This window comes from Vollenhovia emeryi, unplaced genomic scaffold, assembly GCF_000949405.1.
Source record: "Vollenhovia emeryi isolate VEMERY1.0 unplaced genomic scaffold, V.emery_V1.0 DF939176.1, whole genome shotgun sequence".
Lineage (NCBI taxonomy): Eukaryota > Metazoa > Arthropoda > Insecta > Hymenoptera > Formicidae > Vollenhovia > Vollenhovia emeryi.
The window spans coordinates 1,072,489-1,089,128 of NW_011967190.1; the positions used below are offsets into that span (position 1 = coordinate 1,072,489).

General features: G+C 42.0%; 3 protein-coding genes across 6 annotated transcripts in view; 1 reads left to right on the forward strand and 2 right to left on the reverse strand.

Annotated features, from left to right (window-relative positions):
• Positions 1-2,839, reverse strand: part of LOC105563393 (protein Wnt-7b) — a 59,357-nt gene extending 56,518 nt beyond the window's left edge. The window contains exon 1 of the mRNA XM_012014963.1: positions 1,811-2,839. Within this exon, the coding sequence (XP_011870353.1) occupies positions 1,811-1,839 (29 nt within the window). The 5' untranslated portion in view covers positions 1,840-2,839. The remainder of the gene's footprint in view (positions 1-1,810) is intronic.
• A 4,695-nt stretch (positions 2,840-7,534) lies between these two features.
• On the reverse strand, positions 7,535-13,695 carry LOC105563395 (ataxin-10). Of its 3 annotated transcripts, XM_012014969.1 has the most exons (8): positions 13,259-13,322; positions 12,912-13,152; positions 12,037-12,492; positions 11,466-11,953; positions 11,151-11,395; positions 8,460-8,523; positions 7,834-8,381; positions 7,535-7,657 (listed from the first exon to the last, which is right to left on the reverse strand). In XM_012014969.1, exons 3-7 carry the CDS (start codon positions 12,486-12,488, stop codon positions 8,194-8,196), a joined length of 1,437 nt encoding a protein of 478 aa, XP_011870359.1. In that variant the 5' UTR covers positions 12,489-12,492; positions 12,912-13,152; positions 13,259-13,322; the 3' UTR covers positions 7,535-7,657; positions 7,834-8,193. The 3 variants fall into 3 exon arrangements, with proteins under 3 accessions (XP_011870359.1, XP_011870357.1, XP_011870358.1); XM_012014967.1 differs by lacking the exon at positions 12,912-13,152 and having other exon boundaries at positions 13,259-13,695; XM_012014968.1 differs by lacking the exons at positions 12,912-13,152; positions 13,259-13,322 and adding an exon at positions 12,581-12,870.
• Positions 13,696-14,556: 861 nt separating this feature from the next.
• LOC105563394 (proteasome subunit alpha type-5) lies at positions 14,557-16,488 on the forward strand. Of its 2 annotated transcripts, none has more exons than XM_012014965.1 (3): positions 14,557-14,683; positions 15,204-15,764; positions 15,837-16,488. In XM_012014965.1, the coding sequence occupies exons 2-3, from the start codon at positions 15,204-15,206 to the stop codon at positions 16,002-16,004; spliced, it is 729 nt and encodes a 242-aa protein (XP_011870355.1). In that variant the 5' UTR covers positions 14,557-14,683; the 3' UTR covers positions 16,005-16,488. The 2 variants fall into 2 exon arrangements, with proteins under 2 accessions (XP_011870355.1, XP_011870356.1); XM_012014966.1 differs by having other exon boundaries at positions 14,557-14,669.
• Positions 16,489-16,640: the final 152 nt, after the last annotated feature.

Sequence of the window (16,640 nt, forward strand, 5' to 3'; positions counted from 1 at the left end):
GAACGAGGAAGAGAAAGAACCCGCGTGGAAAGGGTGGAAAAAAAAACTTCTTCTCGCTCTCAGTCATTGGTTACTAGCGCAGACGCGAGTCCTTTCTAGTGTGGGTCGGCTGAGAGTATTTAATAGGAAGCAACGAGCAACAGGTACGAGCGAGCTCGCCTTGGGTTACGCCCATTCCGACTCGCGCTTCTCGTCGTACGGCCGCTATTTTCTCTTTATTGGCGTGGCTTTTCTCCCTTCTACGATCTTTCTCGCCGACCGGAAAGCGCCGTCATGATCTCGCACTTGGCCGACTGGCGGCACTCGAGATCGTCTTTCGCGTGGCGATGCTGGAAAGCTCCAACATCGACGTGGACATCTTAGGTGACCGGGGAGTTGCATTTTATAATAACGAGCAATCGTCGAGTATATCCTTAATAACATAACAGAAATTACTGGTCTGCAAACTGACATGTTTATAATCAGGGATAAGGAGAGAAATTTTCAGGACGTTGTGCCTTAAATTAACTACTCCCGGACGCGAATATACATATTTTGATTATTTTCATTATTTCTCAAAGCCTGTGAAGCGCACGTCCGAAAGATCCGACGAAGGATCGACGGCCGTTGCGAGTTCGCGGTAGGTGCGCTCGCGAGACTAAACTAATTTTCCACGAGTAACGATCGCCACGTTGATTGTTTTTGTTACCGACGTCTCGGACGCCTCGGAGAAAGAGAAGACGAGAGAGCGTAAGGACGGAAGGGGGGGGGGGAGGCAGAGAAATTTTAAGGAGCGAACGAAACGGAATCTCGTGATGGGCTCTCGGGATCTTTTTAAAGTGCCGCGGTCTTCCGATAATTAGAGGGCAGCCATTGTTACACCGGGGCTCTCGAGTGGAGGGGGAGAACGGGACGAGAGAGGAACGCGCGAGAGGGAAGAGAACCGGCGGACGGCGAAACGAGACTCTCTCGGGGAACGGAGAAAAAAAGGCCCGGCCTACCCCGGCCACGGAAATACATGATTTTAAGAGCCGCCACACGGATGGAAACGGTAAACGACGTGAGTGAAATCGAAAGAGGAATAACACGAGCGCGAAGACGCGAAAAGATCGTGAGAACGAGAGAAAATGATGATGTCGAAAGCAAGCGCGCCCGCACGGAGCCGAGCGGCGCGAAGGGGACGCCAGCCGAGCATTCGAGATAACTGATTTAACGCTTTTCAGGGAACCCCGGGCCGCTCGTTCGCGATAACGCATTTCGATCCGACTACTCTTGCGAATATAATAAGCGATCTCGGACAGCCCTGAATGAATTCATGATGAGAATTTCATTATAAATGTATGCAACATCAGCGCTATTCTATTTCTAAACAAATTTCCATAATAAATTTACAAATGTAATAATAAATAAACAAATTTGAACCTCTCATGGACCGCCGGTAATAAGATAACTAAAGCCCGAATCAGACTAGCAACTGTCGACGCGGATTGGATTGGGATTGGCGACTGGCGATTGTCTTCTGGCCAATGAGAGCAAAGCAACGATTTAATCGGCACTCATTGGCTAGAGCACAATTGTCAATCGCCAATCCCAAGTCAATTCGAGTCGGCAATCGTTAGTCTGATTCGGTCTTAATGTACATACATTCGTCAACCGCGAATATTAAATTTGCCAGTTGGGATCGATGAATATATAATACATTAGTAATAAATAAAATTAATAAATATAACAAATTTCTAGATAAGTATGATATACGTCGCTCGATGCGCAATAAACGTGCGAAACTTGAAGTCACAGGCGGTTCAGAAATACCCTTTAGCGCTGGTCTTACCTCAGGAGCAACCATCGAATCTCCCTCATTATGCTGTATCGTAATTAAGCAGCTGCATACTCCATCGCAATCGATGAAATTACTTCAGGCCCGCTTCCTCACAAAGCGACCGACGTGCTCGGATATGCGAACGACACCGCCCGATGAATCACATCGGCAGGCAATTAGCGCGTCTACCAGAGTTTCCATAAATCATCTCTGTCCGCTCCTTAACGGCGCGGTACAAATTGGGCCACTTGGTCTCGTTTGATAATAACGGCGGCGCTTTCTCCTCGAAGAGTATCACCCGTGTGCATCGCCTCTTCCACAGTCATACGTCACATGAATGTCGAAAGTTTTCCGAGGATGGAGAGCGGGCTATCGCGTCCTGCTCGATCGACACGTAACACCTTCGATACGTCACGCTGCAATTTCCATCCGCGTCGTCGCGAAGAAATAATGGTGAGACGCATTTTCTCGAAGTCATTCTCGGATGACTTGCGTCTGCATTTAATCTCGCGACGGGCCGCACGCTGTCTTTAACATGTCCTGACACTTTTACGTTTAGCAGACGACGAAAACACTGCGTATCGAGAACACGTTGCGACGCAAAACGCGTCGTCACCTTAGCTATTATTTCTATCTACGCCGTGTAACGTAGTTGGAGAACGTAGAGGGAGACCCGTCGACGTGGATAGCTAGATCGGACAATCATAGTTGCCAGAGTTGATTCCTGTATGCAGGGCGTCTAACGAACACCTCTCCAGTCCACAAGCCGGAACGGTGGGTACGTGGAGAGTCGCGGATCCAGCACGGTGAACGCCACGCGCGCGGACGAGGGCTCTCCAGCGAGTCGGAATTAAGAGCGGCGAGGACGACGCGTCTCGCAGACGGGACCTCGGTGTCTCGCCTGCATGATAATTGGACCAAGTTCCCAGGCCACTGTTTCTCTGATAACAGGTTCTCCGGTTTCGGTGCACACAGTTTCCAGCGGCCGTATCGCGCGCATGCGTGTTCCCCTCGCGCCTCGCCGCCCCGACGTCTCATCTCCTCTTTGAAGAGGTCGTAAAGATAATACCCACATTGCTAGCCCGGTAGCATCAGCACGGAAAATTTATCCAGATTCCGTTTCAATGGAGATCGTTCGGCGCGATTAATTAACTCGACGGACGGGCCAGGATCGCAGGCGGCCATCATGAGGGCTCGCCGGCATCGGCAGCGTCCCGTTCTCTCGCAGACGGCAGGCCCTATTGTCATTGTTTACGAGCGACGTCGCGCGTCCGTCTCTCGAGGAATCGACGCGCGGCTCCGTTTACACGGGGTAATTAGAGCGGACTTTTCATCCCTCGGACAATGCGCGTACTATATTTTCGGTTAGCCGGATTAATTAAGCGCGCAATTAGCGGCGCTCATTAACGTTGTTACAAATATTTCAACCATTCTTTGAATATCTCCTCTTTAGATGTTGTTGGAATTTATACGATTGTTTTCAACAGCTCAATACGCGTGTGGCATATATTAATAAGTAGATTTCATTCATTTCAATATTATTGACGTATTAGCGTATTTTATTTATTCAGTTTGTTTTAATTAATATTGTTTTGTTCTGAGGCTGGCTAATTGTAAGTATAAAGCCAAAATGTTAACGTGTAGCGATTATATGATTAATGTCACTTTCTACCAATCTATATACATATATATGTATGTATACCGAGATAAACGTAAAAAACTAATTTTTATGAGTTTTTCATGGTTTTTACCGTGAAACTCAAGTAGTTGCCAATTTTCACTACGATATTCGTAATCAGCGCGTAAAAATACGTAGAAATACCGAGTTTCGAAAAAATCGGGGGTATGTACTTTTCGAAACTTTATCCCTAATATTAATGATAGTAATTATTATAATAACAATTATTGTTAATATACATACAACCTATAAATAAGGATCATCTATATATAGATGTAATAATAATATAGATTGTAATATTTCTTGTGTACGATATGTGCCGCATGTCGTAATGAAGGATTTAAAATCCCATTTGCTAAAAGGAACTCATCGTGCTGACAATGGTACCCTTTCGGGGATCGTTCCGGCGTACCTAAGACACGATCGTGCCTCGCGCTCTTTTAGTTAACTGTGAGTCGGGTCAATTTGAGCAGTGGTTTCCCCCGTTCCAAATATCCCTGCCTTTACGATCCATAAAGGGACGAAACTCGCTTTTAGTGGCTATTACACGAATCTCTGGCTCGGCGTAACATTTACGGCTCACGTACCGCGTGTGCGGCAGTCGTTAAAATATATCGCGCGGTCTGCATGCTCTCAGTGCGCGAGCCCACTTTACGTTTATAATTAACCATCCGCGTTGTCACTTTCCTACGCGATTCTTCACCGGTCCTCTCGAATGGTAACAGATATTCGGCGTTACCGCCGTTGTAATAAATTTTTAACTTTCTCGACATAAAAATACATTTCGACGGGAAATTCGGTCTCGCCCGAAGCTCAGCTTGGATTAGTCTCATTTTACGACGCCGTTCCTTAAGGTTCTAGGAAAGATCGACCCTCGGCGGCGCATTGTGCATGACCCTTTACGTCGATTCGACTCTTTCGTACAAATGCGCAGCGGATACGATGTATGTAAAGTATACGAGGGCATAGGAAATGTATCGCCGTGTCGGGGTTCTTTGAGAGAAATCACGCGTAGGCGCGCGCGAGGCTCCGTTCAAGCCCCGTATCGCGGAGAGAATCCGCGACTTATTAGGCGCCGACGCGGGTCGGTCCAATTTGCAGCCTCTATTAATACGAGAATCTAGTTCGTTTACTAGATCGATTATCTATCTCTTCACTGGGCGATCTATTCATCACGGCGATGCAGTAAATCTCTCTGTCTTTACAAATTTACATAAGACTTCACGTGAGAAGAAGATGAATGCTCAACAAATCGGGACAGCACTACACATTCGATTCCCTGTGTTATATTTTATCAGATTATCGATATCGAGCATTTTCTTCAATTTTCTCTCTCATTGTCAATCTGCATTTTTATCCTGGAGACGCATGTTCATGAATATCAGACTAAAAGAAGGATCTTAACATAAAAAAGGCCATTTATTTGAAATAGGACATTTTTATAATTTATTTTTCTATAGAGAAAAATAGAAAATTACTTTTTAATTAAAAATTAAGAAAAGAAAAAATTAAATTAGATGTCACCTTCAGAGAGAGTAGATCGTAAATGTAGTTAAAATTTTTATCCTACAATAGCCTGTTAACTTAATTTTTTTAATTAAATATCTAACGCAAAGAGCCATGAAAGACCGAATGTTTTAACAATAAGATTAGTTCTATATTCACAAATTGGATAAGTGCAAATAGGAAACTTCCTTTAATTTTCTAATATATTTTTTATTCTATTATTATGTAGGCGCACTCTCTAAAAGTCAATCAGTGCATTATTACTGAAAACAGTTGAAAGTATAGCACTGAATAATTAATTGTGCTATAACTGTGAATCAGTGAACATTCACTGTTTTCAGTGATAATCCACTGATTAACTTTTAGAGAGAATATTATTAGTACAGTACACGACATTTGTATGCTTATTCATTCATAGCAATTTAAAAAGGTTACGTGAATGGTCTTCAAAATGTTGACCACAAAAATTTCTTAGCATTTCTCAGGCTTTAATAAAGGAGCGAGGGAAGAGAAACCCACAATCTACGCCTGTATTGGCAATTATTATGACAAACGATTTGTATAACTCGAAATACAAGCATAATTGGAAACAAACAGACAACATTATCTAGAGTTTGGACCATGCCCCGCTCTCAGTTACTCCCTCTCTTTCTGTTCGACTATCTTTCGCCGGAATTTATTGCGTCAACGAGTTGATTATCAAGGAGCCGATCAGAATTTACGCACCTGAGCGATCTCACGCACGACCAAGCGCTTTTTACGCTTCCCTCGTCAGCGTCTATGAATATTAATAAGGTTGGCGGATCGACGAAATCCTCGACGCGCTGGAAGATATTTCTTTTACGGGACGCAGTATTGCATTGAATTCAATTAATTACTCCGATCGATTCTTACAAGTAGGCGGTTCGTTCATAGCTGGATCCCATCCTGTTGCAAAGTTTATGATTACAAAAAAAGTGAGGAGATTTTCTCACGTACGATTAAGCCTCCCTATTTTTAGCACGGAATATCAAACTCTTTATTTCTTACCTCTCTCCTCAGTTCTGATTTTATTTCAACGGCGATTAAGAACAAGAATATCGTTGCTGGCGCAATTAAAATGATATTTCATTTATACGCCGCAGAAATAAAGTGGGGATTAACGAGGGCTAAGAACAACATGAAAAATATAAGCGGATTAAAGGAAAATTTGGAGAGCTACAAAAAGCGATGTTAATCCTTTCATGACCACAAGGACATATAAATCTTATAGATGCCACTTACAAAATTTAAAAGAACTCGTGCATTCTTTTTCTAAGAAAAAAACTTGAAATAATTCGGTCATGAAAGGGTTAATATTCACTATAGTTGAGAGTGTCCTTCATATTTCCAGCGTTCTTTGTTCCGTGCTGCGTTTTGGCTTCGGCTTTCGAATGCCTTCCCAAGAGGATCACAGGGAGTCACTTCTATCGATACGTTGACCGCACGATCAAAGTGGCTCACGTGGCAGGAATTTCATCTCGTTTCCTCGAACTGTGTCTCTCCTGTGTGTGCGAGCTGCCGAGATGCACGGGGAGCGCCCTCCCTCCCTCCCTCTCTCTCGCTCGCGGAAATAATTACTCGTGGCAATTAACCACGTATATAATTAACTGATAAATTGATGCGTTAACTGCTCGCCATTACGCGCGATTTAAGATTGATCGTGCGCGAGATGGGCCGATATTTAAATCACAAGTAATTTACGGAACGTTCGTACGCGGGACGCGTACGGTATACGGTCTACTTTCATACGCGAAACCGTGCAAACTCGAGGTATCTTATCGAGGACTCGGGGGGTCTTACAAAGACCTCTCGAAAATATAACTCGCGCGATATGAATCTGCCGTTCTTTGTTGCAGCGGGAATTAACGAGGAAAAGGAACGATTGTATAATACATTACAACGTGCATATTTGTCACTCGATCACACACACAATATTTATGGGACAGAAGCAAGACTCTTATGCATACGCCGCAAACTATCCGTAATCTTATTCTTCACTGAAACCGCGCCATAAATCAGCGATTGGTCATGCTCGATTAGATCGCGTATTACGTCCGGAAACCTATTATTACATTTCGTAAATCCCGTCAGACGCGCATGCCGTCGCGTATCACGGCTAAATAGAACGCACAGAGTGCATGCCCTTCGAGAGATAATTATCTAATATTATTTATTTACCGATATACCGTACCGATATGCTGGAAACGCCGCGCCGTTACCGCGTCCGGAGAATTCCATTAGAAAGGAAAACGTAACTGTCCCTCGTGTATTTCGAAACTTCCGGTATAATTAACGCACAAGTTGGTACGCGCAGGCGGATCTCTCACCCACCACGCGATTCCTCTCGCTCGCTCGCTCGCTCGCCTGCCCGCGCCTCGTGGATGACATTAATAAACACCTATTACGCGCAGGACGACGTCGCCGTTCCTCATCGTAAAATTGTCCGCGACGAGAAACAACCACGGACGTGAGAAATTATCGTCTTGAAACGGGAATCACGAAGACCCGGGGGGGAATTAAGACACGTGCAATTAATTAATAGAGAAATTATTTATTAAAACACTGGCGTCTCTTGACAGCGTAATTGGAGGTTCTATAATTCTTAAACAGGAATCTCCGTGTCTCCGTCTTGAGCAATTCCGAGTGAGAGGAAACTGAAAAACACGAACGCAGACGTTTATTGCGAATTTATTTATCGGCTTGCAGAGCACACCGTCAAAAATTGTCATCGTTTCCCCGATGAAATCTTGACGGGAGCTCGTTATTTAAAAAAGACACAGTCCATTTCGCATTGCAATTGAATGATCAACGATAGCAGTTGTATACTTACATTAGCAATTACTAATAGACCGTGAACTCTCACAGCAGCTTTTATTGTATCGTAAATCACTCGGCCGTGAGTGTAGATAAAATATCTCTCTATGCCGTACCACATCGTATTTCGTCTAATGGCAGAAATCGTTGTAATTGCGGTGTCGCTTTTTTTTTTAGCGAGTGGTACAGCAGGATACATTTCAGTCGAGCTAATTGGAATAATAATTATTTATGCATACCAATAATTAGTTATGCATAAACCAATCATTGTATCTTATCGAGGATATTATCGATATAAACAAGTAATAGTTTGATAATTATCGAATTGATTGATCACCGAGAGCGATCTCGCGTTCTCGTGAAACAGTAAATCTTCCTAATTGCGACGGAGAGGGGCGATACGAATCGAATTCCCATCCGTGTCCTCGTGCAGAGTCAATCCCATCTCTTGCAACACAGGATTACCTGGCACCCCCGTTCTTTTACAATTTCTAATTACTTCCTGATTCTGCGGATTTCCCTGGCATAGATTCCTCACAGCGAGAATGGTCCATTGTAAGATAACTGCATAGAAATTGTCGCTAATGAAATGAACAGCGAAAACAAAGAGATATGACAAAAGTAAAGTAAAATTACACTTACGCGGATTCCTCGCGTCTATGTTGCAACAATCCAGAAGCACTGGAATTCCATCTATCTCGCGAAACTGGAATCACATTATATCGTGATATTTTTTTTAACGACTAACAAATACTTCGATACACATTTTAAATCGATTTATATAATTCGTGTTAAATTATTAATTAAATATTACGTAACGTTAACTCGCGCACAACTAACCGCGTTTGACTCTCAAAGTCCACCTTTCCTTGTAACTCGTTAAATTTTAATATCGAGAATCTTTAATTAATTAATCATGTGTTTATATTCTTTTATTCAAAACGTTTTGAAGCAAATCACGAAGAACGCTTTTGACACACATACGCGATTGAGCGATGATTGAGTTAAATATTTCTTTTTCCGTAATAAATTGAAACATGTGAAATATTTATACATTAACACCCTGTCACGGCTCTTAGACCTTTATTCCTTCAAATTTGTGTTCATCACACATTTGAGCCATACAAAGTTTATTAATTACGCGGATGTAACACGCGTTTCTTACTTTCATTTAATTATTTGTTCGGGTAGGAGAGTAATAATGGGAATACATTGTAGGGATGATTGTACTGTGTTTTAAGTCTGACGATTTAAGTCGGCGCGCAGTTCTCGTTTTTCGAATACTGTCACGATAGGTGGCATTCGGGAATCGACATTAGACTGTTTATTGCGAGATGTGTTTCCATATGCCTCGATGGTCGAATTGGTTGAGACGCCCGTCTAGAAAGGGAGGTTCAGGTTTAAACCCTGGCTAAGGTAATATTCTTCGCAATAAATTTAAAAATCTGAAATATTTAGACATTAACACCCTGTCACGGCTCTTAGGTCGGTATTCATTATCACAACAGTCCGTTCTTATATTTAAGATCATCTTAAGTATACTCTTAATGTGTTTTCAACCAATCACAGAGCCATATTAGCGTCTTAAGACAACACTTAAGATGATTTTGAAATAAGAATCGACTATGAATACCAACCTTAGTCCTTTATTCCTTCAAATTTGTGTTTATCACATTTAAGCCATATAAATTTTATTAAATATATTTCTGCGGCAACAAGATTTATTACAACGGATGTGATCAGCAAAAAAATGATGTACAATTCTACTGTCGTGTGACTACGGCGATGCACACGTGTCATCCTCGATGCTAGGAGACTGAATTAATATTCCGCCCGCAGGGGCTCGCGTTTCCGCTCTGATACATCATAACTTATTTATCTGTCAATATGCACGCGGCGCAAACTTTGTCATCTCGCGGATCCTAAATTCGCAGCGTGTGTATCAGATTTCGATCATCTCGCTGCATCTCCCAGTCAGATGGAACACTTAATTTCGCTTTGTCCGACACGACGGGCCCGCGTACTATTGCGTACCTTTTGTTCACGTGTATTCCCGTACCATCCGCGCGCGCGAGAGATGTAATCAGCGGGAGAGAAATATCGATTTACCGGTACACACGCATAGCGCGCACAAGCGTGGCGCGCAACAAAGGCCGAATTTATATTTTGCAACTCTGTCGAGGCTCCCTACTCTCGCCGCGCTTGAAAATAACTTATCATCATTCACGGGGTATAATTTTAATCCTTTTGAGTGTACGGAACAACGCGACGCCCGAGCGTTCTGTGTGGTCGGAACTCAAACGGCAGCCAAGCGTGCGCTTACGGTGATTCTTTTTCCTCGCGTGCGAAGCTTAAGATACACCGAGTGCTTCTGTAACGTACGGCCTGAATGTACGGACTTTTATTAAAGTACCTGCGCTTTTGTCAAGTTTATAACATGCTATTTATCCGAAAGGATTAATTACTCTGTGGATAGGAAGTTCGAAAAAAATATATACGCTAGACACGTTTATGCTGTGAATAATTGAAAACTCAAAAGTACCGCGCCGCGTAGATGGAAATATACGTGCACGCATCTGTTTGCGATAAAAAGGAAGAATTCGAGAACTGTAATTAAAAGAAAGAAGTAAAGAATTGGTCATAAATAGCAATAATGCTTATAATAATTGAATATGCGTGTGCTATCTTAGTTATCTTTTTCTTGCCTATTTTTTATGTTTTACTATATATCGATTGTCACGTTCGGAATTCGCCGTTCTAATTCTTCTCGCGACCACGAGGCGCACTTTAACGGCATACCCGAATCGAAGGATCGAAGAAACGTTTCTTATCGACGCCAGATAAATATTGTGAATTTCACATTCACTTCTTCCTTGAGATTACGTGACTTTGTGCGAACGCGGACGATTAGTAATGATATAACGAGGGTCCCGTGTGGCGCAGAGAAATGTGCGCTGCTTAGTAAACAAATGAACGAGAAGATCCGAGTTTAAATCCACCTACGGATACCGCCGGTTTTTCGGACGCCACCTCTTTCTCGGAGGTAGCGTCCGAAAAAACTACCAAGAGTATCCTGCCACACATATCCCTATCCTCCGACAAGGGGGTTGGCGAGAGGCTAACAACCCCTCACCGTAAAACACCCACTTGGGGCGGTAGAACCGGTTATGACGATGATGATGATAATGAGAGTCCCAGGTTCGAATCCCGGCTCTCGTATCTAAACGCTATATATAAATATTTAAATGCTAAATGACGCACACGGCGTGGAGAACTAAAAGAACTTGTTTCTTCTAATATTTAATATGAAAATTTTCATGTAGTCGCACTTACCAGATCTTGACACCGTTTGTTCTCATGCACTATGTTCGCAATGACTCGTATTAGTCCCGCCTTAAAGCCATACGCGGGATGGTCTTGTGGATCATTTGCCGCTGTTGCTTCGGATGCCTCGGTAGCGCTCGCTTTTACGTCTGCAGCTTTCCCGCGGGCACTAGGTGCCACTTGGCTTAAATTCGTTATTGGAGTGAAATAATTATTCCTTTCCTTTCCCGCCATGTGTAAGGACAACAGAAGGTCTGTAAATATAATGCACTCGTATCATTTCTGCATCCCATGTGTTTGTGCCGGGAGGCTGATTGTACTTACATTTACAATTGATAAGCAACGGGGCATCCTTCACGATCTTGCATTGCGTAGTAAAAAGTCCCAGGATATTAAGAATAAGGATAATTTCCATGGGATCTACGCTGTCCACGTACGTGTCCACGGTCTTTAAAATGCAATCGCTCTTTCTGCAAAATATTAGCGCCAGAAACTCAGCCTGGTCCACCGTGAGCACTGCATCGAGATCGGATTGCCAGGATTTCTGCATCTCGTTGTAGACAATTTCAAGTAAATCTAACTTTTCGCTCGTAGTTACATTATCGTACACGTCTTTAAATACATTCGGTCGATGTAATAGGAGTAACAGTGCATCCGTCGCAGACGTAAAACCTTCTTTGATAGGTTTTAGCAACTGTAAACATAGATCTCTCTCATCTGCGAAATAGTTGTAACATAATTTTTTTAATGCATTGTGCACATATATGCAAGCCGCGCTGGCGAGAGATCCGCGATCAGACTGCATGCAACTCCTAAAAATAATTAAACAATTAATTGAGAACAATCTCTAACACGTAACATAAGGAAAGATTATGAGAAATATATGTAAACTCACAATACGGCTTGTTTCAAGTTATCGCAACTTAAAGATCTCATAACACTGTCTGCGGATGTTACATCCGGACACGCGTACGTAAATAAATTGCTTAAAAACTGAATGCTGAGCCTAAAGATATCGAATTCACTGTCAATCGAGCAGTCCGTGGACTCGCCACGAGACTTAATGTAATCCACAGTCCATTCTGTCACTCCGTCGTAAGGAAAGTGAGAATCATGGGGATAATCACAGCCGTCGCCTTGCTCGCACAGGTCGCTCTCGACTAATTTATCATATAAACTTATCCTGTATCTAACAGATTCCACGTTGTCTATCGTATGTTGTTTGTGTTTGTAACTATCGAGACAAGAGTTCCCCAGACACTTCAGGCACAAAATTCTAATCGTATCTGGAGTAGCTTCGCTCACGAGCGCATGACACATCTGTGCCAGGATCCTTGCGTCGGGCATTAATCTGAAAAAAACGTAATAATCGTGTAATAATTGTTTTGCGATACTTATCTGTCAATTGGCAACCGATAAACATTGTGGTAATTATGTACTTCCGGTTCCTCATCTCCGATATCGATGTATAAAGGCTCACTCGACGCGTTTTTTGAACGAGAAACAACTTTGTCCTCAGGCAAAATCGTCGCTGTCTCGTGAAGCGAGATATTAAGCGTTAAAGTTGTTAACTGACCAGGTTGTTAACTGATCAAGGTTAGGAAACCTGTCACACCGACGATATGCAGCGACTGGGATTACTACATTTACTGCACTTAATCGCAGGTGTCAACAAAGCGTGCTGTTATTAAATGCTGAATTAAAAAATCTACTAGCCTGTATGATATAGAAATGTTTATATTGTAATAAATATTGAATTTATTATAAAACCTGTTTCATGGTTCCTCTTCAAAATTGGCCAATGCGCTTGCTCTGTATTCACTGTAAATATTCTCTGCTTTAATAAAATACACTAATTTCTTTATGAATCTATGCTTTAGATTAAATTAGTGTCATTATTAAGGCAGAGAATAGTCGCTGCATACCGTCGGTGTGACAGGTTTTCTAACCTGATCAGTTAACAACTTTAACGCTTAATATCTCGCTTCGCGAGACAGAGCGACAATTTTGCCTGAGGAAAAAGTTATTTCTCGTTGAAAAACGCGTCTATTGAGCCTATATACATCGATATCGGACCCTAAAGTACATAATTACCAACATTGTTGTCTCATACGTACTCTGATTCCTGTCTGGCGAAATACTTCGGTTTGACAATTTGCAGTAACTGATCCCAATCCTCCTCGTTTATAATTGTTTTCAATTTTTGCGAGTCCATGTCTGTTCTCATTTTCCACAAAGTCGTCGCTGTTCGTTAATTTGTTGTACGAATCCTCGAGCGAGCACATGTCAATCCTGTGAGTCAGCAAATGGACGCATGAACAGGCGGGTGAGAGACTGAGAGTGGGTGAGAGTCGCAAACCATAGGCCGGTATTCATGTCCGTTCTTATATTTAAGATGGTCTTATGTATACTCTCAAGCCTCCGCTACAATGATTCTCGGTTCTGTCTACAATGGTCGTACAGTTGTATCGATGGTCGTTTGAGCAGTCGCAAAGCAGTGCGTGACAAGCAATTCTTAAGCCTATCACACAATGCGAGGCAACAGGCAACAGGAATAGGGAATAGAATTTTTGACGCGTTGGATTGGTTGAAGGAAAATTTCCGACGAATCCAACGCGTCAAAAATTCTATTCCCTGTTCCTGTTGCCTGTTGCCTGGCATTGTGTGATAGGCTTTATGTCTTAAATCATTCAGCATCATAGGCCGGTATTCATAGTTCTTATATTTAAGATCGTCTTAAGTATACTCTTAATGTGTTTTTAACCAATCACAGAGCCGTATTAGCCTCTTAAGACAATACTTAAGATGATTTTGAAATAAGAATCGACTATGAATACCGGCCATAGATAGGAAATAAATGAAATTTTGAATCCGGCTAACTTCTATTTAATAAATATTTAATTAAAATTATCTGGATCACTCACAAACCTTTTTAACTGCACTACAAACGTCTTCATTCGAAATACGATTCCATATAAAAACTTTATCTAAAGCTCGCTGCAGACGATGCTATTTTTCCTGCTGGATTGCTTGCGATCTAATAAATTACTATCGTTGCACCATTCAGCACTCAGGATTCCTAGTAATTTAGTAAATCGCAAGCAATCCAGCAGGAAAAATAGCATCGTCTGCAGCGGGCTTAATTTATCTATTGGCGCTAAGTATACGGTGGAAAAATAATTAATTAATTACAAACAAACGAATGACTCACAAACCTTTCTAATTGCACTACAAACGTCTACATATGAAATACAAACGATTGCATATAGGAGTTATTTAAAAATACGTTCAGTCGGCGTCAAGTATGAGCGAATGCCTATGATTAGTTAATTCTTATGTGTCTGACTGAATTGACCAATTAAGCCTGGTCTGCGTCTCCCGTTAGAAACGGGGCTTAAGGTACCCCTCTAACGTTACGCTACTGCTGCTCCATCGCGTCCATCGCGTTCAACTGTCCGCGGACTCTCCGTGACTGGCGTTTGTGACAAGTGTCGGCATTCTGTACTTTCACGTCTGCTTTTGACAAAAGTAAAGCGTTTAAGGTAAACTTATGTAATTCAGTTCGAAAGCACATTACGTTAAATATTACGTTTGCCGTCGCGCTTCAGTCTCGCTCGCGGAACGCTCGGCTTCGTTTTGCCATGTCATTCTTGGTTAACCGACCTACTCGGATTGTTATTCTGTCAGTTTATGCCATTGTTCGTCTCTACTGACACTCAAACGTTCCATTACGCACTTTAATTGCGTGCAACAGCAGGCATCTTCATTTCGTAACTTTGTCGAAGCTATTTGTGTCGTTTTTCGTGACCGCCTAACCTCAAATTTAGTTTGCGCAGGAAACGTTGAACGTTTGATCGTCGTTTCAATTTTACATCGCTCTCTCGACAATTTGGACATCAATAACCGAATGTAACATAAATAGTCAACAACGTCCAGTGTTTTCTTGACCATACTTGGCATTTTTAATAATACAGAAAATTTATGTATGGTCAAGAAAACACTGACGTTAATTACCACTGGTCGTCTATGTCTAACTTGAAAATCTTTTCATCTTTGTCCTAGATGTTTCTAACGCGTTCCGAATACGACCGTGGCGTAAACACCTTCTCGCCGGAGGGGAGATTATTTCAAGTCGAGTACGCCATAGAAGCCATAAAGCTCGGCTCGACCGCCATCGGAATCGCCACGACGGAGGGAGTCGTTCTGGCAGTGGAGAAGCGTATTACTTCCTCCCTGATGGAACCGTCGACTGTAGAAAAAATTGTAGAAATCGACAGACACATAGGATGTGCGGCGTCCGGCTTGATGGCCGACTCGCGGACGATGATTGACAGAGCTCGGGTCGAATGCCAGAATCATTGGTTTGTCTACAACGAAAGAATGACAGTGGAGTCTACTGCTCAAGCGGTATCCAATTTAGCTATACAGTTTGGCGACAGCGACGATGACGGCACTGCCATGTCCAGGCCGTTCGGCGTAGCAATGTTATTCGCTGGAATCGATGAGAAAGGTCCACAGCTGTATCACATGGATCCGTCTGGTACTTTTGTTCAGTTTGATGCAAAAGCTATAGGATCCGGTAGCGAAGGAGCTCAACAAAATCTTCAAGAAGTGTATCATAAGGTACCTTGCCTTATTATTGAACAAAGATAAATCATGTTTGTCGAAACCGCGCTAATTGAATCATTGTTGCAGTCTATGACGCTCAAGGAAGCGTTGAAAGCTGCGCTGACAATATTGAAGCAGGTAATGGAAGAGAAACTGAACGACACCAATATCGAAGTGATGACAATGACGCCTGGACAATTGTTTCACATGTTTTGCAACGCAGAATTACAAGAGGTGATTAAAGATATTGCTTAAGAGCTATACGAGTGTATGAGATGTAACGAACGGTTTCACGGTACAGATCGCGGAGAGAAAATAAATTTCGTAATGGAATAGCGTGTACTGCAAATATAAATTATATCTTCACTTTACACACGGAGCAGATACGTTATTCCTGTATATTTAATATTTTCCTTTATCGTCTTTAAAAAGAAAATAAGGGAGAAAACGCGGAGTGGACTATCCTTTCCTATCGCGTTCCTTCGATAAGCTTTCCTCGATTATTTTTATATTGAAATTTTATTTTAAAAAATTTCAGTGTAGAAGTAAAATTTAATTGAAGTATATGGGCGTATACGCGCGTACTACATCGTTTTAGAAACTACTAAGAAAATGTCGGTATTGATCAAAGAATATGTTAAAAAAATGCGTACGAAACGGGACAACTTGTCTCCCAGACACACATTTGTACATATATATAAATGTGTGTTCAAAATATATTAATCATGTTTAAAAAAAATATTAAGAGAAAACATGGAGCGTGGATTTGTACCCTTTCATATTGTATCCCTTTAATACGCTTTTCGTGGTTATTTTTATACTGAAATTTTATACTGAAATTTTACTATATATTATATTATACATATAATATGTATAATGAAATTAAATATT